The sequence below is a fragment of the Pongo abelii genome, chromosome 11 (genome assembly GCF_028885655.2).
Source record: "Pongo abelii isolate AG06213 chromosome 11, NHGRI_mPonAbe1-v2.0_pri, whole genome shotgun sequence".
NCBI lineage: Eukaryota > Metazoa > Chordata > Mammalia > Primates > Hominidae > Pongo > Pongo abelii.
Window position 1 is genome coordinate 20,325,800 of NC_071996.2, and position 24,039 is coordinate 20,349,838.

Below are 24,039 nucleotides of genomic sequence, written 5' to 3' on the forward strand. Positions count from 1 at the left end.
GCCCTGGGTTTGAATTCCCCACTTCACTGCTGTGTACCATTGGAACAGGATCTCAACCACTTTGATTGTAGGTCTCTCCAGCAGTAACATGGGACCATATCATGGGAATAAGAGCATCTCCTTCGGAGGGTTGCTGAGGACATGAAATGTGATCACCTGCGCCTTAGGACTTCATTCTGGTCTCTGTTCAACATCCCTCCTCAGAGAGGCCATGCCTGGCCTGCCCCCTATCTAATGCAGAGGCCGACATCACCCTTCCCTCTCCCCTGCTGTGTTTTTCTTCAAAGCTGTTAGGACCTGCATAAAAACGCACTGAATTGTTGCCTGTCTGTCTCCGCTTCTAGAATATAAGCTCCCTGAGGAAGGGATTCTGGTCCCTTTTGTTAGCTGCTGCCTCACCATGCTAGGACAGTGGGGGGCACACAGTTGGGGCATGACAAAACCTCAAATGATTGAATGAATGAAGGAATGAATGAATGAATGAATCCCCCGGGTGGATCATGTCGTCCATGCCGTGGACTGAGTTGGGGTGCATGGGGCTGAGGACACCAAAGTCCTCTGCTAGGATCCAGTGTTCCTGGAACAACGGGTGCAGACTCCCCTGAGGGGTGGCTTCCATCCCCGTGGCCAGCCTGCCACACCCTCACCTCCAAGTTCTCAGGGTCTGTGGTCACTGGTAGAGAGGCCAGGCCAGGCAGGGAGTCTCTGAAGCAGTCAGGACCTGGACTGGAGGGGACACTTTCCTTCTGGTCCCCTGGTGACCTGAGAGCTGTCCCCTGGAGCTGCTTCTCCTCTGTCCTCACCTGAGGCCTGCCCTGAGTTTTTTTTTTGAGTGGGCCTTCACCTGTTCAACTCCTGCATCTTCAAGTGCCTAACCTGGGTCCCATATCTTTTTCTTTTCTTATTTTTACAGAGACAGGGTCTTGCTATGTTGTCCAGGCTGGTCTCAAACTCCTGGCCTCAAGCAATCCTCCTCTCTTGACCTCCCAAGTCACTGGGATTATAGGCATGAGCTACTATGCCTGACTTCTGGGGCGCATTTCTAAAGGAACTCAGCCCAACTTCCTTCCTTGACTCAGTAAACCTTTATTAAAGGCTGGTCAGCCCAATCCCTGGTGACACGATGAAAGCCTAGGTTCTGAAGGAAGGAAGCTTTGGAGGAACTGCTCGGGCTGCAGGGTAGCTGGGGCCGCTGTGTGCTGTGGAGAAGGGTGCGTGCCGTGGAGTAGGGACAGCTCCCACCTCGCCTGACCTTGCAGGCATGTTGGTGGGGAGCAGTTCAGGGAGATGCCTGGAGGCGGTGCCTGACCCCTCTGCCTCACCTGATGATGCAGCACTGGTCCCTCTTGTTCCTCTTCACGTTGAAGTAGCAGTTGTTGGCGATGGCAAAGACATGCGGGGGCAGCTCGCCCATATGGCGGCTGTAGTAGAGCTGTACGTGCTCCAGGGTGTAGAGCGGCAGCACCTGGAACGGGTTCACGGCCACCAGGATGGAGCCTGTGTACGTCTGGGAAGGAAGCAGGTGGTCAGTGCCCTCTGCCTCTGGCAGAGATACTCGGCCCTGGCCTTGGCCTTGGCCCTGCCCTCAGGGGGTTATCAGGGCCGCTGGCTTTGGTGGGGAAGTAGAATCTGATTCTGGGCCAGGGAGATAAGACATTCAGCTGCGCAGATCTCTCCTCTGGGAAGATGGGATGTCCACCAGGAAGGTGAGCTCCCAGGGGACATATTTCCAAGAAGATCAAATGTTAACTGTTTGGTACCCTGCCTGGTACTTAGAAGGGGCTTGATAAAAACGGATGAAGTATGAAATGGGTTTTCACCTGCATCCCGCAGGGGCTTTCATATAGGCTGGTCAACAACTGGCCCTCACGGACCCCAACCCCAAATTCTGTGTGCCCCTGGGACCTCCGCCCTGGATCAGCTGCCCATCTGGAGCCCCCACCCGGCCCCACTGCCCCTCAGGGGGTGGGCCAGGCAGAGCCTGCACAATAAGCCACATGACCATGGTGTCCATGGTTTTCACTTCAGGAAAGGAGAGGACGCGCCCTCTGGCTTCAGGCTGTGCCACCAGATGAGGAGTGCAGGCACAAGCCCTTTGGAAGCACAAGCTGCCTTCCTCTGAGCAGCCCAGAAGGGCCGGTCAGAACCAAGCTAGCCACCCCTCCAGGCCAGAGAGGCCCAGGCAGGCAGTGGCTTCTGCAGGCCACACCTACTTAGGCTGAGCTGGTGTTGGTTTTGGAATACCACCTCCCTTGAAAAATCTGCTTTGGAACCAGGATGAGAGCTTCAGGCTGGGGTGAACCTCCATCCAGGCCAGGTTTGTGCGGAGGGCCCACATCCATCCCCATGGCCCCCTCATCTGGTGAATCAGGACCTTGGGATCTGGGCTGTCACGGGCCTCACTCTTGGGAGGCCAGGGGCTTTCTGTCTAGTGACTGTCTCTACAACATGCCTGGGAAGGAGAGGGCAGAGGACAATGGCCACGTGATGGCCATCTGCAGCCCTCACTGAGCACAGTCTGTGCCAGGCACTGTGCTGTCACTCTATGCATTGGCTTCCTCCCCTCCAGGGTGGGATCACCCTGCTTGTGTGGGACTGGGCAGCAGAGATTGGGAAAAGTTAGGCAACTCGCCCACCTCCCTCAGTGAGGGCATGGGGGGCAGTGCCCCCCGTGCATCATTTTCTTCTCCCTGTCCAGGAGGTTGGCACCTGTGAGGGGCTCCCCTGTGGACACAGGGCTGGGGAGACTCACATAGATCTTGTGCTGCTGGTAGCGGATCAGGAGGTTGTGCACCATGCCCGCCTCGTTCAGGTCCCCCAGGCGGATCATGTCATCCACGCCCTGGACTGAGTTGGGGTGCATGGAACTGAGGACACCAAAGTCCTCTGCTCGGATCCAGTGTTCCTGGAACAATGGGTGCAGACTGCCCTGAGGGGTGGCCTCCATCCCCGTGGCCAGCCTGCCACACCCTCCCCTCCAAGTTCTCAGCAGCAAGGTGACCTTCCGGGTCATGGATCAGCTGACCTGGGGCGGTGGCCAGCCTCTGGCCAGGGTCAGTCTATGACAAGGGTCAAGGGACTCCTGTGGCAGGATCCAGTCCATCTATGGCTGGGTCAGCATGGGTCTAGGGCCCAGGGTTAGGGCGTAGCTGGGGCTAGGGCTAAATTTCAGACCAGGGACAAAGGAGCTTGTAGCCAGAAGTTAGGTTTAGGGTCAGGTTGCAGCTGGGAGTCTTGCAGGTTGTTGGAATAAGACGGTGCAAGTAAAAACTTTTTTTAAAAACTACAGCGTCACACAAATAGAAGATATTGTTATTATTTTACTGACTTCCATCATCTGGATCTCACAGGCCACAGTCTAGAAACTTCTCCTTGGAGGCTAAGCCTGCGGCACCCAGCTGAGCAGACAGGACAACCTGAGGAGCTAAGTGACCAGCTGGACACTCCATTGTAAGCCCTTCCCTGCTCACCACCTAGCTGGCCCTGACCCCTCTGGTGGACGAGCTGGTCACCCCCGGGCCACTCCAGGTTGCTGGCCTCTCACTTGTGCGTTTTGCCCTGTCCTGCCCCTCCACACACCTTCCTCACCCACCTTTCCCCCTTGCCCGTTTTATTTTGCAAACTGGCTTTCTGCCCCTCTGGCCCTTCCAGAGCCCCTTTCCCACTTCTCACTTCCTTCTTGAAACGTTCCCCAGGACACACAGGCCATGTTCTCCATGGCAAGACTCCACCGTAATCTGTCCTGCCACCCAGGTCCCCACTTGGCCTTGGAGCCCCTGGTGTTGGGGAGAGGCTCCACAGGGTGGGGAGGGCTCCGGGGCCCTGGATGTGAGGGCAGGGCAGGGCCCAGAGGAAAGCCCCAGAACACTGACCTTGCCCTCGTCATCTTCAACCAAGACCTTGCCTGGCTTTGTCTCTTTGATGATGCTCCCGATGGCCACGCCGGTCTTGTGGGTGGAGGGAGGCTCCAGCCACACGTGGTCACCCTGGAGGGCAGACAGAAGACAGTGGTGTGATTCTCGCTCTCTCTTCCCTTCCCTGCTGGGTACTTACCTCTCTTTGGGGCTATGCCTTCCAGCCCAGAGCTCCCAAGGTGGCTGGAGCTTGTCTCTCCTTTCCTCTCCTCCCCTCTCCCCCCTTCCTCTCCCATCTCTCTTTCTTCCTCTCTCTCCTAGCCCAGGTTTCCTTTGAGCATGTGTCACCTGCCCTGCTCACTGGGCAGGTACCAAGCGCCTGTACAGCTTCTCTCCATGTCTTTGTCTTGTCTGGGACAATAAGCTGACAAGAACAGGAGCTCCAGTCTCACCACAGCACCTCTCATAATGAAAAAGAAACTTGGCTACTATTTAGGAAGGTGGCGTGGCTGAGTGGTTAAAAGAGAAAGTGCTTCTCAAGCTTGATGACGGTAGCAAGAGTTTCATCCTCTCAGAAATCACCCACAAGCAATAGGAGGATGAGAAACAGAAACAAACACTAGAAGACGCAGGAGGAAGCTGAAAAGGTGGCCCCAGCTGTAGATTCCAGAAAGAGAGGGCAAAGTTCACTTCTCCAAAGCAGGAGCCCATCCTGGCGTGCAAAAGCAGCATGTCTTGCTGCAGCAGCAGGAGCAAGGGCACAAGGTGGCAGTCGGAGCTTGCCTGGCCTGTCTGGGTTCTAGGAAACAGACCATATTTGCAGGTCTGCCATATTTGCAGGAAGCAGTCTCTCTGTGGGGTGGGAAAAGAGAATCCTTGCCCTGTGAAAATCTCTGCAGTACACAGATCTATTGGGTGGAAGAAGTAATGACTAAAAACTCACATGTGAGATTTCTGCTAGCCTGCACTGCGGCATTGACCCCGCACGAACCTCCTTCTAATCCAAGAAAGCTCACCCCATCTGAAGAGAAGTAATCCAAAAGGAACCAGCACAGGTCTGTGTTAGGAGATACTGAAACCCAAGAGGAGGAAAGGAACAAATAACACTCAGCAAAAGAGAAACAACTGCCACAGAGCAGTAGGAAGTTGTGACCAAGTATTTCACCATAATTTACAAAAACTGACCAAAGATTAGGTCAGAGGCAAAAGAGTCCAGGAATTAGACTCAGGACAACTAAGAAAAAGGATGAGACATGAGTTGGCAGAGCCGAATGAAAAAATTGAGGAAATGAAAGAAATGCAGACCAGAATGAAAGCAAAATTGGAAACAGCGGGAGAACATACCCTGATTATAAAAACATGGAAGAATCATAAAAGGTAGGAAGGAGAAAAGTGAGCAAAATGATATAGAATTTGTTAAAAAATTAGAATTAGGGGCTGGGTGTGGTGGTTCACACCTGTAGTCCCAGCACTTTGGGAGGCCAAGACAGGCCAGGAGTTTGAGACCAGCCTGGCCAACATGGAGAAACCCTGCCTCTACTAAAAAAATACAAAAATTGGCTGGGTGCGGTGGCTCACGCCTGTAATCCCAGCACTTTGGGAGGCCGAGGTAGGCGGATCACGAGGTCAGGAGTTCAAGACCAGCCTGGCCAACATAGTGAAACCCCGTCTCTATTAAAAATACAAAAATTAGCCGGGTGTGGTGGCACGCACCTGTAGTCCCAGCTACATGGGAGGCTGGTGCAGGAGAATTGCTTGAACCCAGGAGGCAGAGGTTGCAGTGACCGAGATCATGCCACTGCACACCAGCACGGGCAACAGTGCAAGACTCCGTCTCAAAAAAAAAAAAAAAAGCCCACAAAAATTAGCTGGGCATGGTGGTGGGCGCCCGTAATCCCAACTAATCAGGAGGCTGATGCCGGATAATTGCTTGAATCTGGGAGGTGGAGGTTGCCGTGCACTGTGATTGTGCCACTGCACTCCAGCCTTGCTGACAGAGACTCTGGCAAAAAAGAATACATAAATAAAAAATAAAATAAAATAAAATTAGAATTAGGAAGAAGAAGGTCGCTATAGAAGATGGGCAAAAATATAAATACACCTCGTTATATGGAGTGGATTGTGTCCCTCCACAATTCATATAGTGAAGCCCCAATTCCTGACATGAGCATATTTGCAGATAAGGCCTTCAAGGAGGTAATTAAGGTTAAATAAGGTCCTAAGGGCGTGGTCCTAATCCAACAGGACTGGTGTCTATAAAAAAGGAAGAGGCACTAGAGTGAGATGCACACACGCTCTCTCTCTCTCTCTCCCTGTCTCTCTCTCTCTTTTTCTCTCTCCCTCTCCTCACCCCCCAGCACAGAACAAAGGCTATGTGAAGACAAAATGAGAAGACAGCCATCTGCAAGCCAGGAAGAGAGGCGTCACCAGACACCAACCCTAAAGGCACCTTGGCCTTGGACTTCCAGCTTCCAGGACTGTGAGAACATAAATGTCTGTGGTTTAGGCCACCCAGTCTGTGATACCTTGTTATGGCAGTCCAAGCCTGGATGAAGTCAGAGAGCCCGGCTGGGTTCTAATCTCTACTCTATATTCCAGGAGTTATACGGCCTTGGGAAAGTCACTTAACTGCTCTGAACCTTAACTTCCTTATCTGTTGAAAGGGCCCGCTTCACAGGGCTGCTGTGAAGATGGAATGCCCTATGGCAGGGAGCCCGCATAGTGTCCAGCACAGAGGGCACCACAGAGGGCTCAGCAACCACATGGGCCTTCTGAAAGACTTATTCATTAAAAAGATGACCACTCTGCACTTTGGGAGGCCAACGTGGGTGGGCAGATCACCTGAGGTCAGGAGTTCGAGACAAGCCTGGCCAACGTGGTGAAAGCCTGTCTCTACTAAAAATACAAAAATTAACTGGGCATGGTGGTGGGTGCCTGTAGTCCCAGCTACTCAGGAGGCTGAGACGGGAGGATTGCTTGAACCTGGGAGGCCGAGGTTGCAGTGAGCCGAGATTGCGCACTCCAGCCTGGGTGACAGAGTGAGACTCTGTCTAAAAAAAAAAAAAAAAAATTACTCTCCTCTCAAAGACTTACAATCTCTGAAGACAGAGCAGGCCTGCAACTGTAATTGTGAGTAATAGCGCCCCAAGAGGTGTTTTTCTAAACTCTGCTTGCAGTTAGTCGCATTCCCAGAGGGACGTTTGGCGTTGATGCATCTCGTGGCATATTCCTTTGTTAAATGTTTGGCTTTGTCTTAAAACCACATCATGCTCCAAAGTGGAGCCACGCTCTCATGTTTGCAACTTAGTTACCAGAAGCGCTCACAACCTGACCTTTTAGACCATGTGTGTCCTCTCTCCAGCCTAAAACAGCCTAAGCTGTATTCTGTAACTGAAAACAAGAAGCCAATCTTGGCTGTCCATTCTGTGAGTCAGATGCTACCAGGCTTAGTGGCAGCACCAGGGGCTCCTGTGTAGTGAAGGTCCGCCTCTCGGCAGTGTGCTCCAGCAGCCAGGAATGATGTCCTATGTGGCTTTGCACTCAGGAGAAGAACATTCGGGGCATTTTCTTATCAAAAAGCACTTTGCAGCACTGTCCTGCTCTCCTGGACTCTGTGCGGCATGGGGCAAGGGTGGAAATGTGAAGAGCAGGGAAAGATGCACAGGCTGGTTTGGGGCCTCTGCTCTCTGAGCTCACCAGCCTCTGTGCTCTCCACCCTGCACGCCCCGCTGCCAGGCTTCTCAAGGCCAGTCCCTGCCTCCCAGGGCAGGGCAGTTCCCCAGGGTCGGTTGATTCGACAGTAAATGCAAAACTCCTCTGCTTTCTTCCTATGGAGGAGCCATCTCTTGGCCTCTGGAACACAGGAATATTTGCTGAGTGAAGGGAACACGGTGCAGAGTCCAAAGGGGTGATTCAGACCTGGGTTTCAGTCCTACCCATGCCCACAGTTCCCCAGTTCCCTGTTTTCTCTGGGGGAGCTCCCTGCAACTGCCGCAATGAGACAACTGGGAAATCCCTTTGTTGGCTGGGCAAGGTGGCTCACACCCAGCACTTTGGGAGGCCAAGGCTAGTGAATTGCTTAGAGCTCAGGAGTTCGAGACCAGCCTGGGCAACATGGCAAAACCCCGTCCCTACAAAAAATACAAAAATTAGCTGGGTGTGGTGGCATGCACCTGTGGTCCCAGCTACTCAGGAGGCTGAGGTCGCCATGAGCTGAGATCGTGCCACTGCACTCCAGCCTGGGTGACAGAGTGAGACCCTGTCTGAAAAAAAAAAGAAAAGAAAGAAAAGAAAAGAAATCCCTTTGTCAAGACAAAGGGACATGTTAAGCCCTGCATGAAACTGAGTGATAACTATATATAACTATACATGTATTGCCGAGGCCAGTGGCTGGCCAAACTTGTTTTCTTTAGATGCTAGAATCTGTCGTGTTTCCTAAACTCCCCTGTCTCTGGTATTTTCCTGTAGGGTCTCATTGCCTTTCCTCTCTTTCCCTGGGAGCGATTCAACTTGGCCTTCAGTAACTTACACCAATAACCCCTAGATCAAATCGTGCAATTCTTACCAGCCTGAACCCCGACATCCTGAGTCAGCAGTTCCACACGCCTGTATGGAGAGAGAAAGCAGAATGTCAGCTCCATGCACAGCCCCGATAGGAGCCCTTGGAGCACAGGAGCTGGGCTTGTTCGCCAACACTTCCCTAAGTGCCCGGCATGGGACCTGGCTCAAAAACAATGCTGAATAAATGGATGAATGAGTCACAGTCCTAGCCCAAGTGCAAGAGATGTTCTCAGCTTCTTCATCCTACACCACCTTTATTGAAGATGTATTTCATACTCAGTCCTGGGCTTGATACAGGGAGTAGGTGGTTCCCTGTCATCCAGAAGCCCCAATTTTAACTGGTCAGATATCCATGAAAACCAGTCATCATCACACATCCTGGGAAGTGCTCAGGTAAGCAGCCACTGGAGCTATAGACACAACTTTAAAACTCACAGCACTGCAGAATGTGCGTGTTCCCTCACTTTAGACATGGGACTCAGTGCAGGAAATGCCACTCAGTTAATTAGTAGCACAGCTGGGAATCAAACCCGGATCTGCCTCCTTTCAAACCTGTCCTTAGCACCTGGTGGTTCTAGAGGGAGCAGGCAGCCAGGCCCAAGTAGGCAGCCAGGCCCAAGTAGGCAGCCAGGCCCAGGAGGAGGAGGACAGGGGAGGAGCCCACTTGCCCCATCCAAAGGAGGAAACCTCGAGTTATCCTGACTAAGGGTTGGCATCTTCCTCTCCCTGCGCTGAGCAGTGCAAGGTGGGTAACAGGTCTATTGCTAAGCTCTTTAGCGGTGACTTGTGGGATTTTGGTGCACGCATCACCAGAGAAATATACACTGAACCTAATTTGTAGTCTTTCATTCCTCACCCCCTTCCCTCCCTTTCCCCGAGTCCCCAAAGTCCATTGTATCATTCTTACACCTTTGCATCCTCATAGCTTTGCTCCCACTTATAAGTGAGAACATATGATGTTTGGTTTTCCATTCCTGAGTTACTTCACTTAGAATAATAGTCTCCAATCCCATCCAGGTTGCTGTGAATGCCATTAATTCATTCCTTTTTATGGCTAAGTAGTATTCTATCATGCATATGTATATCATATATATATGTCTATATCTCTCTATATATGATATACAGATATCACAATTTCTTTATCCACTTGTTCACTGATAGGCATTTGAGCTGGTTCCACATTTTTGCAATTGTGAATCGTGCTGCTATAAACATGTGCGTGCAAGTATCTTTTTCGAATAATGAGTTCTTTTCCCCAGTAGTGGGATCGCTGCATCAAATGGTTGTTCTACTTTTAGTTCTTTAAGGAATCTCCACACTGTTTTCCATAGTGGCTGTACTAGTTTACATTCCCACCAGCAGTGTAGAAGCATTCTCTTTTCACTGCATCCATGCCAACATCTTTTATTTTTTGATTTTTTAATTATGGCCATTCTTGCAGGAGTAAGGTGGTATCGCATTGCAGTTTTGATTTGTATTTCCCTGATCATTAGTGATGTTGAGCATTTTTTCATGTTTGTTGGCCATTTGTATATCTTCTTTTGAGAACTGTCTATTCATAACCTTAGCCCACTTTTTGATGGGATTGTTTGTTTTTTTTTTCTTACTAATTTGTTTGAGTTCCTTGTAGATTCTGGATATTAGTCCTTTGTCAGATGCATAGTTTGTGAAGATTTTCTCCCACTCTGTGGGTTGTCTGTTTGCTCTGCTGACTGTTCATTTTGCTGTGCAAAAGCTCTTTAGTTTAATTAAGTCCCACCTATTTATCTTTGTATTTGTTGCATTTGTTTTTTGGGTTCTTGGTCATGAAATCTTTGCCTAAGCCAATGTCTAGAAGGGATTTTCTGATGTTATAGTCTAGAATTTTTATAGTTTTAGGTCTTAGATTTAAGTCCTTTATCCATCTTGAGTTGATTTTTATATAAGGTGAGAGATGAGGATTCAGTTTCACTCTTCTACATGTGGTTTTTCAATTATCCCAGTACCATTTGTTGAATAGGGTGTTATTTCCCCACTTTACGTTTTTGTTTGCTTTGTTGAAGATCAGTTGGCTGTAAGCAATTGGGTTTATTACTCGGTTCTCTATTTTGTTCCACTGGTCTATATGCCTATTTTTATACCAGTACCACAAAACGGGGAGAGTACTACATCAGGGGAACACCCTGTGGGACAAAAGAATCTGAATAGCAGCCTTGAGTTCCAGAACTTCCCTCTGACATAGCCTGCCCAAATGAGAAAGAACCAGAAAAACAATTCCGGTAATATGACAAAATGAGGTTTTTTTTAACACTCCCAAAAAATCACACTAGCTCACCAGCAATGGGTCCAAACCAAGAAGAAATCCCTGACTTACTTGAAAAAGAATTCAGAAGGTCAATTATTAAGCTAATCAAGGAGGCACCAGAGAAAGGTGAAGTCCAATTTAAGAAAATCAAAAAAATGATACAAGAAATGAGGGGAGAAATCTTCAGTGAAACAGACAGCATAAATAAAAAACAATTGCAACTTCAGGAAACAAGGGACACACTTAGAGAAATGCAAAATGTCTGGAAAGTCTCAGCAATAGAATCAAACAAGCAGAAGAAAGAACTTCAGAGTTTGAAGACAAGCTCTGAATTAACCCAATTCAGAATTAACTCAATTCAACAAAGACAAAGAAAAAAGATTTTTAAAAAATGAACAAAGCCTCCAAGAAGTTTGGGATTATGTAAAACAACCAAACCTAAGAATAATTTGCATTCCTGAGTAAGATGAGAAATCTAAAAGTTTGGAACACATTCTTTGGGGAAGAATCAAGGAAAACCTCCCTGGCCTTGCTAGAGACCTAGATATCCAAATACAAGAAGCCCAGACATCCAAATACAAGAAAGAACACCTGGAAAATTCATCACATAAAGATCATCGCCTAGGCACATTGTCATCAGGTTATCTAAAGTCAAGACAAAGGAAAGAATCTTAAGAGCTATGAGGCAAAAGCACCAGGTAACCTATAAAGGAAAACCTATCAGATTAATAGCAGATTTCTCAGTAGAAACACTACAAGCTAGAAGAGATTCGGACCCTATCTTCAGCCTCCTTAAACAAAGCAATTATCAGCCAAGAATTTTGTATCCAGCAAAGCTAAGATTCATAAATGAAAGAAAGATACAGTCTTTTTCAGACAGACAAATGCTGAGAGAATTTGCCACTACCAAGCCAGCACTACAAGAACTGCTAAAAGGAGCTCTAAATCTTGAAACAAATCCTAGAGACACATCAAAACAGAACCTCTTTAAAGCATGAATCTCATAGGACCTACAAAACAAAAATACAATTAAAAGGTATACAGGCAACAAATAGCATAATGAATGGAATAATACCTCAAATTTCAATACCAATTTGAATGTAAATGGCCTAAATGTGCCACTTAAAAGATACAGAATGGCAGAATGGATAAGAATTCACCAACCAAGCATCTGCTGCCTTCAAGAAAATCAGCTAACACATAAGGACTCACATAAACTTAAAGGGGTGGAAAAAGACATTCTATGCAAATGGACACCAAACGTGAGCAGGAGTAGCTATTCTTATATCAGACAAAACAAGCTTTAAAGCAACAGCAGTTAAAAAAGACAAAGAGGGATATTATATAATCATGAAAGGCCTTGTCCAACAGGAAAATATCACAATCCTAAATATATATGCACCTAACACTGGAGCTCCCAAATTTATAAAACAATTACTACTAGACCTAAGAAATGAGATAGAGAGCAACACAATTAATAGTGGGGGACTTCAATACTCCACTGACAGCACTAGGCAGATCCTCAAGACAGAAGTCAACAAAAAAACAATGGATTTAAACTATACCCTGGAACAAATGGACTTAACAGATATTTGCAGAACATTCTACCCAACAACCACAGAATGTACATTCTATTCCTCAGTGCATGGAACTTTCTCCAAGATAGACCATACAATAAGCCACAAAACAAGTCTCAATAAATTTTAAAAAATTGAAATTATATCAAGTACTCTCTCAGACCACAGTGGAATAAACCTGGAAGTCAGCTCCAAAAGGAACCTCCAAAACCATGCAAATACATGGAAATGAAATAACTTGCTCCTGAATGATCATTGGTCAACAATGAAATCAAGATGGAAATTTAAAAATTCTTCAAACCGAATGATAATAGTGACACAACCTATCAAAACCTCTGGGATACAGCAAAGGCAATGCTAAGAGGAAAGTTTATAACCTTAAATGCCTACATCAAAAAATCTGAAAGAGCACAAATAGGCAATCTAAGGTCACGTCTCAAGGAACTAGAGAAACAAGAACAAACCAAATCCAAACCCAGCAGAAGAAAGGAAATAACCAAGATCAGAGCAGAACTAAATGAAATTGGAACAACAACAACAACAACAAAAACCCACAAAAGATAAATGAAACAAAAAGCTGGTTTTTTGAAAAGATAAATAAAATTGATAGACCATTAACAAGATTAACCAAGAAGAGAGAAGATCAAAATAAGAACAATTAGATGGCTGGGCTCAGTGGCTCACGCCTGTAATCCCAGCACTTTGGGAGGCCAAGGCGAGTGGGTCACGAGGTCAGGAGTTCAAGACCAGCCTGGCCAAGATGGTGAAACTCCAAAAATTAGCCAGGCATGATGGTGGGCACCTGTAATCCCAGCTACTTGGGAGGCTGAAGCAGAGAATTGCTTGAACTTGGGAGGCAGAGGTTGCAGTGAGCTGAGATCGTGCCACTGCGCTCCAGCCTGGGCAACAAGAGTGAAACTCCATCTCAAAAAAAAAATCAATTAGAAATGAAACAGGAGGTATTACAACTGGCACCACAGAAAGACAAAAGATCATTCAAAGCTACTTGAACACCTTTACATGCATAAACTAGAAAGCCTAGAGGAAATGGATAAATTCCTGGAAAAATACACCCTCCTAATTTAAATCAGGAAAAATTAGAAACCCTGAACAGACCAATAACAAGCAGCGAGATTGACATGGTAATAAAACAATTACCAGCAACAACAAAAAAGTCCAGAACCAGACAGATTCACAGCTGAATTCTACCTGACATTCAAAAAAGAAAACCAATCCTATCGATACTATTCCACAACTTAGAGAAAGAGGGAATCCTCCCTAACTTATTCTATGAAGCTAGTATCACCCTAATACCAAAACCAGAAAAGAACATAACCAAAAAAGAAAACTACAGACTAATATCCTTGATGAACATAGATGCAAAAATCATTAACAAAATACTAGCTAACTGAATCCAACAGCATCTCAAAAAGATAATCCACCATGATCAAGTGGATTCACCTGGTTTTATACCAGGGACGCAGGAATGGTTTAACATACGCAAGTCAATAAATGTGATACGGCCGGGAGCAGTGGCTCATGCCTGTAATCCCAGCACTTTGGGAGGCCGAGGCAGGTGGATCACCTGAGGCCGGGAACTTGAGACCAGCCTGACCAACACGGAGAAACCCTGTCTCTACTAAAAATACAAAATTAGCTGGGTGTGGTGGCGCACACCTGTAATCCCAGTTACTCAGGAGACTGAGGCAGGAGAATCGCTCGAACCCAGGAGGTGGAGGTGGCAGTGAGCTGAGATTGCGTCATTGCACTCCAGCCTGGGCAACAAGAGTGAAACTCCATCTCAAAATAAATAAATAAATAAATAAAAATAATAAATAAATAAATGTGATACACCACATAAATAGAATTAAAAACAAAAGTTACATGATCATCTCAATAGATGCAGAAAAGGCATTTGACAAAATCCGGCATCCGTTTATGATTAAAACCCTTAGCAAAATTGGCATACAAGGGACATACCTCAATGTAATAAAAGCCATCTATGACAAACCCACAGCCAACATAATACTGAATGGAGAAAAGTTGAAAGCATTCCCTTTGAGAATGGGAACAAGACAAGGATTCCCACTCTCTTCAGCATAGTACTGGAAGCCCTAGCCAGAGCAATCAGACAGGAGAAAGAAATAACAGGCATACAAATCGGTAAAGAGGAAGTCGAACTGTCGCTGTTTGCTGATGATATGATTGTATACCTAGAAAACCCTAAAGATTCCTCCAAAAAGCTCCTAGAACTGATAAATGAATTCAACAAAGTTTTGGGATACAAAATTAACGTACACAAATCAGTAGCTCTGCTATACACCAAGTGACCAAGCTGAGAATCAAATCAAGAACTCAACTTCTTTTACAATAGCTGCAAAAAAATAAAATAAAATACTTAGGTGTATACTAACCAAGGAAGTGAAAGGCCTCTGCAAGGAAAACTGTAAAACATTGCTGAGAGAAATCATAGACAACACAAACAAACAGAAACACATCCCGTGCTCATGGATGGGTAGAATCAACGTTGTGAAAATGACCATACTACCAAAAGCAATTTACAAATTCAAGGAAATTCCCATTAAAATACCACCATCATTCTTTTCAGAACTAGAAAAAACAATCCTAAAATTCATATGGAACCAAAAAAGAGCCCGCATAGCCAAAGCAAGACTAAACAAAAAGAACAAATCTGGAGGCATCACATTACCTGAATTCAAACTATCCTATAAGGCCATAGCCATCAGTCAATACTTGTCCAACGAAAGAGCGGATGAAGCCCTTGGAGAGGATGTGACTTTGACAACGGCTTTGACGGATGAGTGAGGGTGCACAGTGGTGGAGGAAGCTCTGAGAAGAAATGCTGCTGTCCCTATTTTAGAGGTGAGAAAACTGAGGCTGAGAAATGCTGAGACTTTGCAGAGGCTATGCAGTTAGTAAGCAAAGAAGGGGAATTTTCTCCACAGCTCCAAAATCCCTCCTGTTTACCCCACATCCTCTGCTTTGGGAAAGTTTAAGAACCTGTATAAAAATGCAGAGAACACCTGTTATATAACTGAATCCTGGCTCCCAGACAGCTCTTTCAGAGGGTGGCAGGTAGGAAAAGACACAGGGGGAATTTCCCTGCCTCTGGCTACCCGTTGTTGCTTCCAGATTCTGGATTCTCCACCCCATGTGGAAGTTTGAGGCCCACCTGTGGTCTTGAGCTGGCTGGTCTTTAGCTCTCCTCCCTGCTGCAGCATCTGACCTCCAGGCATGCCCCATCATTCCTCTCCAGACTCCAGGATCTGCCCCACAGGAGCCCCCATGTTGGTCCTGCCATTCCCCGCATGGCCTGTCACATACCATAGACGTCCACTCCTCTGACCCCCAGCCCAAGGGACCCCCACTCCTTGGCTTGCCTGGTCTTCCCACAGCCCAGAACTGCTCCACTTCAGAAGCTGTGGCCTCCACCTCCCTTCCCCACCATGCCCTTCCCTGGCCCCAGCTGGCTCCCGTGAGCAACTGGTTCTCATTCCATCATGACACCTGGGTCCTTCCATGTCTCCTCTGTCTACCAACCCACCTCCTGGCTTCATTTCCGTCCCCAACTAGCCTGGAAACGGCCTCAAATCTTTTTGGAATGAAAGTGGTCAGATCAACACTTGTGAATGGAATACAAAAATAAAATACATATTGAAACACCCTCACTGTACCCCATACATATGTACAATTATTATGAGTCAATTAAAAATAATAATTAAAAGCCCAAAGAAAATACAAGAAGCACACTTTTTTTTCCAAATGCCAACTTGAACCAGAAGGAAGTATGCATGACGTGGGCCCCTGTGGTCCGTCGCCCTCCTGCGAATACTGTGATTTCCCTTGAACTGATTCCTGATCTCTCCTTGGAAAGTCCCAGCCTTGGAGCTGAGTAGGGCTGGGGATGCATTCCACCCCCTTACAGACATGGGCAGGGTGGTCTCATGGCCTGCACCTCCACTAGGCCTTCAGCAGTGTACAGGGATCCTTCTTCAGGCCCTGGTCAGCTGTTTCTGCCAAAATCCCTATTTCAAAGCTCCTTTCCCCTACTCACTCTGCAGAACACCTTGACCTCTTTCACTGAAACAAGAGAGAAAACACACTCAGCTTCCAACGCTGCCCCTCCCTGTCTCCTCCGGACTTCTGCAGACTTAGATGACTGCCCAGGGGCAGGGAACCCTGACAGCCCACACGAATCCTTCCAGCCCTGCCTTCTCTGGCCTCTGCTTTAGGGCCCTCGCCTTATCAATTACTGTAGTGGTTTAATGTATGTCCCCAAGTTCTTTGACACATCTCCCTTCAAAAGATAGAGACTAATTCACCCCACCTCGAGTGTGGACTTAGTGATTTGCTTTTGTCAAATAGAATAAGGTAGAAGGAATGGAATAGAGCCTCTGAGGCTAGTTTACAAAGTCTTTGTGGCTTCCTGCTTGCTCTCTCTCTAAGATCACTTGGCCTGGGGAGCCTGGAGGTTGTGAGGATGCTCAAACAGCCCTAAGGAGAGGCCCGTGTTGTGAGAACTGAGGGCCCCAGTTAACAGCTGTGTGACCTTGGAAGGGACCCTCCAGCTCCAGTTGTGGCTTCAGATCACCATAGCTCAGCCAACATTCTGACAACAACTTTATAGTCAACAACAGATTAGGATGCAGACATGCAGAGGGAAGACCGTGTGAAGAGGTGACAAGAGGACAGATGGCTGTGCCCACATCTGCAAGCCAAGGAGAGATGCCTGGGAGAACCCAACCCTGCTGACACCCTGATATTGTATTTCCAGCCCACAGAACAGTGGAGAATATAATTTTCCATTGTTTAAGCCCCACCCCCACCCTATCCTCAGTCTGTGGTATTTGGTTATGGCAACCCAAGCAACTACTACAAACCCTATGAGGGTCCCTGGGCTGGAACCACCCAGATAAGCTGCTCTTAGATTTCTGACCCCCAAAACCTGTGTGAGATAATAAATACTTGTTATTCTAAGCTGTTAAAGTTTGGGATAACTTGTTATGCAGCAATGAGTGACTAGTACATTATCCTCCCCTCACATCTTCATCCTCTCCCACTCTCCTGGTCCTTTACCCTCTGAATAGTGATAAGCTCAGGTCTTGTTTATCTTAAAACGCATTTTCTTGGCCTCCCTGTCCCCATCCAGCTTTCATGTCCTCCTCCTCGTTGGGTTTGCCCCACAGCCAAGTTGCCTGAAACAGCCACCCCATAACACTGCCTCCACCTTCTCACCTCTCATGCTACATCCTGACCATCTCACTTTGCTCCTACAAGGCTGCACTTTCCTGACTTTCCCTCTGCCTCTGGGGCACCACTAAATCTCCTCCCAGAGCTTTTTTTGGGGGGGGACAGAGTCTCACTCTGTTACCCAGGCTAGAGTGCAATTGCGTGATCCCAGCCCACTGCAACTCTGTCTCCTGGGTTCAAGGGATCCTCAGCCTCCCGAATAGCTGGGACTATGGGCATGCTCCACCATGCCTGACTAATTTTTGTATTTTTAGTAGAGACGGGGTTTCTCCATGTTGGCCAGGCTGGTCTGGAACTCCTGGCCTCAAGTGATCTACCCACCTCGTCCTCCCAAAGTGCTGGGATTACAGGCATGAGCCCCCGCGCCTGGCCCTTTCACTCACCTTGACCTCTTGGTGTCCAAGGGAGTGGCTGGTGATTTTTGTCTGCCCAGTATGCCTTCCTCCTATATCCTTATGGGGAACATCTCCCCCAGTTCAAATCATGTTGCTGATGAGAAGCTTGTGAATCCTGGGATCCCGAGCAGCCATGTGGTTCAAGCCAGAGCCAATCACAGCTTTTTCTGGGATGTTCTGAGTGGGAGCTGAGGGTTGGTTTTCTTCTCTAATGCCAAAATAATGAAATCCAATGCCGAAAGTACCAGGAGCTATGGTCCTAGCTTCTTAAAAATAGCTGATTTGAAAGAACAAAATTGGCAGATGTGGAGGGAAGGAGACAAAACACAGAAATCCTGTCTCTGCCTTTTTGCAGTTTGATTATTTGGGGTAAGCCATTTGGATTCGATTGTTGGAACCAAATAATTCCCACTGATCTGCCAGCCCTTGTTCTATTCTCTTTCAGCCTGCACACTCCCCTTATGTGTGCCCACTCTCTCAGGGCCACCAGGATCATAGCCCTGCTGAGTCCCAAATTAGCGTCTCCAACTCTCATCTCTACCCTGATCTCCAGACCTGCCAAGGCCCCTTTTCCTGGACATGTCCCTCAGATATGCCACGGGCACATCAAATTCAATGTGACCATAGCACCTCATCTCCTTGATCCCCAAACCTGCTCCTGCCCCTGCATTCTTTATCTCAGCAAATGAAACTAACAATTGCTGAAAGAAACACCGAGTCTTCTATTCTTCATAGCCAAATGATCCCTAGGACCTGGAGATTTTGTCTTTTAAAAACTTGAGGCTCCCAATTATATGTTGTCCACAAGAAACCCATGTTAAATGTGAAGACTACCTATTGAGTACCACGCTCACTACCTGGGTGATGGGATCATTTCTACCTCAGCATCACACAATGTATCCACGTAACAAACCTGTACATATACTCCCTAATAAAAATACCAGTTGAAATTGTTTTTTAAAGACATAGATAAATTAAAAGTAAAGGGTTGGAGAAATGGTTAAAAGAAAGGGTTGGGTTAGTATTAGGTTGCTTATACTAATCAAAATAGAGCTAGATACATCAGTGTTTTGTATTAGAAAGAAAGAGAGAAAGAAGAAAGAAAGAAAGAAAGAGAAAGAAGGAAAGAAGAGAGAGTTGGAGTAGCTATACTAGTTTTAGAGCAGACTTCAGGGCAAGGAAGATTATGAGGAATAAAGAGAAATATTACATAATGATAAAGGGATAAATTTATCAAAGAGGACATGATAATTATTAACATGTATGCGCCTGACAAGAAAGTGTCAAAATACATGCAAAGTATGTTCTCTGACCACAATGGAATTAAACTAGAAATCAATAACAGAAAGATAACTAGAAAACCCCAAAATGTTTAGAGATTAAGAAGCATATTTCTAAATAACACATGGGTCAGGTAAGTCCGAAGAAAAATGTAAAATTAAATGAAAATGAAAATATCACATCAAAATTTGTGGAATCCTATGAAACAAGTACTTAAGGGAAATGTATAGTGCTGAATGCATAGTTGAAAAATCTAGAGGCCGGGCGTGGTAGCTCATGCCTGTAATCCCAGCACTCTGGGAGGCCGAGGTGGGTGGATCACGAGGTCAGGAGTTCGAGACCAGCCTACCAACATGGTGAAACCCCGTCTCTACATAAAAATAGAAAAAGCAGCTAGGCTTGGTGGCAGGCACCTGTAATCCCAGCTACTTGGGAGGCTGAGGCAGGAGAATCGCTTGAACCTGGGAGGCAGAGGTGGCAGTGAGCTGAGATCTGCCACTGCACTCCAGCCTGGGCGACAGACCGAGACTCCATCTCAAAAAAAAAAAAAAAAAAAAAAAATCTAAAATCAATAATCTAAGCTTCCACCTTAGGAAACTAGGGAAAGAAGAAGAATATCATCCTAAAGTAAGAAGAAGAAAATAAAAAATAAAAAATAAAAATTAGAACAGAAATCAATGACATTGAAAACAGGAAATAAAAAGAGAAAATTCAATGAAACCAAAAACTGGTTCTTTGCAAACATCAATAAAATTGATAAACTTCTGTCAGGCTAACCAAGAAAAGCAAAGAGAAGACACAAATTAACTACTATTGGAAATGAAAGAGGAGACATCACTCTGATCCCATGGACATTAAAAGATGGTAAAGACATATTATGAACAACACATTCGGTAACTTAGATGAAATGGACAAATTCCTTGAAAAATGAAAACTACCAAAACTCATGCGAAGAGAAATAGATAATCTGAAAATCCTGTATCTATTAGAGAAATTGAATCAATGATTGGCAACCTTTCAAAAAAGGAAGTACCAGGTCTGGATGGTTTCACTGGTAATTCTACCAAGAATTTAAGGAAGAAATGAGCCTAATTTTCCATAGTATCTTCCAGGAAACAGAAGCAGAGGAAATACTTTCTAACTCATTCTATGAAGCCAGCGTTATTCTAATGCCAAAATGAGATAAAGACATTAAAAGGAAGAAAAAACTTGAGGCACTCTCCTTCCTGCCATCCCTTAGTCTCCTGTCATCCTTCACTTGGGAGGTTGGAAGCATCCCAGGTGACCTTGCTGCTTCTGGACTCTCAAAACAATCATCCTCCATCACACCAATCAAATGATCTTTAGAAGATGCAAAAGTTGGCTGGGTCATGCCTCCCACAGCTAAGAATGTGCCATATCTTTATGACATTCAAGGATCTTCAGCATCATAGCCTGCCCACCTTTTCAGCCTACCTTGTATCTTACCTCTTCCCCCCAGGGTACACTGAATATCATGCAGTTCCTGAAACACTGCATGTTCTCTTTTACCTCAGTGTGTCTGTACTTGATCTGATATGAATTTGGAGCACACACACAAGCACGTGTGTTAGCATACATGCATTCATGTACACACACATAGGCACAGACATCCTCACATACAGAGGCTGCAATTTTCAACCTCAGCATTTATCCCTGTTTTTATGTGTTACAGTGTGTGTCTCTCCCACACCTGTGAGAAATTTGAGAGCTGGACAGTGCCTTACTCATACTAGTCAGGGCTCAGGACATGCTTGCTGAGTAAATGGATGGATGAGTGGAAAGATGAATGGGATGAATGGATGGATGAGTCGGTAGGTGGAAGGGTGGGCTGATGGATGGGTGGATAGGTAAATGGATGGATGTGTTGGTGGATGGATAGGTAGATGGATGAATAGATGGATGGATTAGTGAATGAATAGGTGGATGTATGGGTAGTTGGATGGATGCATAAGTGGATGGATGGATCCACTGATGGGTTGATGAATGGATAGATTGGTGGATGGATGGATGGATGAATCAATTAGTGGTTGAATGAGTGGTGAATGGGTGGGTGGATAGATGGATGGTGGATGGATTAGTGGTTGGATTGGGTAAGTGAATGGGTGGATAGATTGGTGGATGAATAGGTGAATGAACAAACAGATGAATGGATTGGTGGATGGATGGATGGATGGATGGATGGATGGACGGATGGACCTACCCAGGAAAGCAGGGGAGGCATTGCCCCTTACAGGAAGCACTGGTGTGCTTGAAAGTTTCTGCCCCTTGGGAATGGGATGACTTCTTAGTCCAGTTCCTTTTGTCAAGCCCTGAGGCAGGTCAGTGTGGCTGAGCTTATGGGGATCAGTGTCCTACCTAATCTCAGGGACCAGAATGAGGGTGACCTTCACCTGAGAAGAGAAGGGTAAACTGCTAGTTCTCAAAGCCCTCCTCAAAGCTGCTGTGGGTCTGAAGCCACACTACTAACGTGCATTTCTGTGGTGCCACTGAACTGGAGTATGGGTAGAGTGGGTAATAATATGCTGAAAGGAAAGTGGGGAGGTGGAGGTGCAGGGAAGATCAAAGCATTGCTGGACCAGGACGGGGCTGGAGTGGGCAGGCAGCTGAGTGCCAGGTTGTGTGCAGGGCACTTTCCACAGGTTCTCTCATTTGAGCCCCACAGCAACCCTGTGCTGTCCATGGAGACATCCTACCTCACAGAACAGGAACTGGGGGTCCAAGAAGCAAAACTAACATTGAGACTCTGGCCTATGGGATACCAGCCCAGAAGGGGCACTGACAAAGCTTTGCCCTCCAAAGGGGTCTGAGTGTTCTTTGGGCAGAAAGGGCATCTGGGGCTGGGTGAGGGATGAGTAAGACTTGGAAGTTCTCCTATGCCACCAGCTGACTGCCTATTCCCTGCTCCCCAGAGCTGAGAGTACCTGGCATGGAAGCCATCACTCAAGGAGAACACAGGTTGGAAGGGCTGCCACCCAAAGGAGGCAAAGTCACTAGAGTCTAGATCCGGGCCGAACACCCTGAATAAGGGGCTAGCCCAGGCTGGTCAGTGGGCCCCAGTTGGGCCCCAGAAAGGTCACTATAAATGGTCAGCCTTGGGGAGAGGTCCTGCCAGGGTCCAAGGATTCACAGGCTGAGTTGTCCTGGTATCATTACAAGAGCAGCACTTACTGGGCATTCACCGGGCCAACAGCTCCACACACAATGCCCCTTCCATTGCACAATAAGCCCGTGAGGCACATATGATTATTTCCCATACTCGTCCATATTTGGAAAAACTGAGCCTTGGCATTAGTGGTGACAGGGCTGTGGCAGAGCCTGTGCACCCAACCACCAGGCCAGACAAGGCCCTGGGCAGGAGGAGAGGAAAAGAAAGGGGAGCTGCTCCCAGCAGAGCCTTGTTCTATGCTGTGGGGCGGTGCTTCACCCAAGTTATTTCATTTTCCCCAACTTGTCTCTCAGAGAGTTGAGGCCGCTCGAGGCTAGGTAACTTCCCAATGTCCCCCAACCGAAGGGTCTGATCTCATCCCAGCATGCAGCTGCTCACCCAGGATGGGAGCCTGAGGAAGGAGGGGGCCCCTAGGCAGCACAGTGGGCCCTGGTGCCACAATTTGTAGAAGACAATTTGATAACATCTATCAAAAATTTAAACACCTTTTGTCTACACAATCTCACTATTAGCAACATACCCTGCAAATATACTTGTAAAACTTCATCAAGGTAGATGTACAGGCATTGATGGTAATAGCAAAAAATGGAAACAAACAAAAACTCAACAAACCACCAATTGTCCAACAACAGAGGTCTGCTGGATTCAGGTTCAACCTTTGGGTAGAATACCACACAGCTCTTTAAAAAGCATAGTTAGGGCCGGGCGCAGTGGCTCACACGTGTAATCCCAGCACTTTGGGAGGTCGAGGCGGGTGGATCATGAGGTCAGGAGATAGAGACCATCCTGGCTAACACAGTGAAACCCCGTCTCTACTAAAAATACAAAAAATTAGCCGGGAGCGGTAGCAGGCGCCTGTGGTCCCAGCTACTCGGGAGGCTGAGGCAGGAGAATGGCGTGAACCCGGGAGGCGGAGCTTGCAGTGAGCCGAGATAGCGCCACTGCACTCCAGCCTGGGCAAAAGAACGAGACTCTGCCTCAAAAAAAAAAAAAAAAAAAAAAAAAGAAAGAAATTAGCCAGACATGGTGGCATACGCCTGTAATCCCAGCTACTTGGGAGGCTGAGGCAGGAGAATTACCTGAACCTGGGAGGCAGAGGTTGCAGCAAGCCAAGATCGTGCCATTGCACTCCAGCCTGGGTGACAGAGTGAGACTCCATCTCAAAAAAAGAAAAAGTGTAGTTACGTTGAACTATATGAAAGTGTCCTTTTTCTAGGTGAAGAAGGTCACATATTGGCAGTTTCAAATGATTCAATCTAATGTATGTGTAGATATATGAGTATGTAATAAAAATATATGTTTTATAGTATAATGTTATTTTTATTTAAAAATATAGGAGATATTAGTTGGGCATGGTGGTGCACACCTGTGGTCCCAGCTACTTGAGAGGCCGAGGTGGGAGGATCACTTGAGTCTGGGAGTTCCAGGCTGCAGTGAGCTATGATTGCATCACTGCACTTCAGCCTGGGTGACAGAGCAAGACTCCGTCACTAAAATATTATAATTAAAAATAAAGGCAGGGTGCAGTGGCTCACGCCTGTAATCCCAGCACTTTGGGAGGCCGAGGTGGGCAGATCACGAGGTCAGGAGATCGAGACCATCCTGGCTAACACGGATGTTAAAATACAAA

General features: G+C 46.8%; 1 protein-coding gene across 1 annotated transcript in view; it reads right to left on the reverse strand.

Moving 5' to 3' along the window:
• Positions 1-4,830, reverse strand: part of MYO7B (myosin VIIB) — a 72,308-nt gene extending 67,478 nt beyond the window's left edge. Inside the window, exons 1-5 of the mRNA XM_063712646.1 lie at positions 4,798-4,830; positions 4,545-4,706; positions 3,873-3,986; positions 2,753-2,905; positions 1,323-1,507 (exon numbers count right to left, since the gene is read on the reverse strand). Coding sequence (XP_063568716.1) covers positions 1,323-1,507; positions 2,753-2,905; positions 3,873-3,986; positions 4,545-4,706; positions 4,798-4,830 — 647 coding nt within the window. The remainder of the gene's footprint in view (positions 1-1,322; positions 1,508-2,752; positions 2,906-3,872; positions 3,987-4,544; positions 4,707-4,797) is intronic.
• Positions 4,831-24,039: the final 19,209 nt, after the last annotated feature.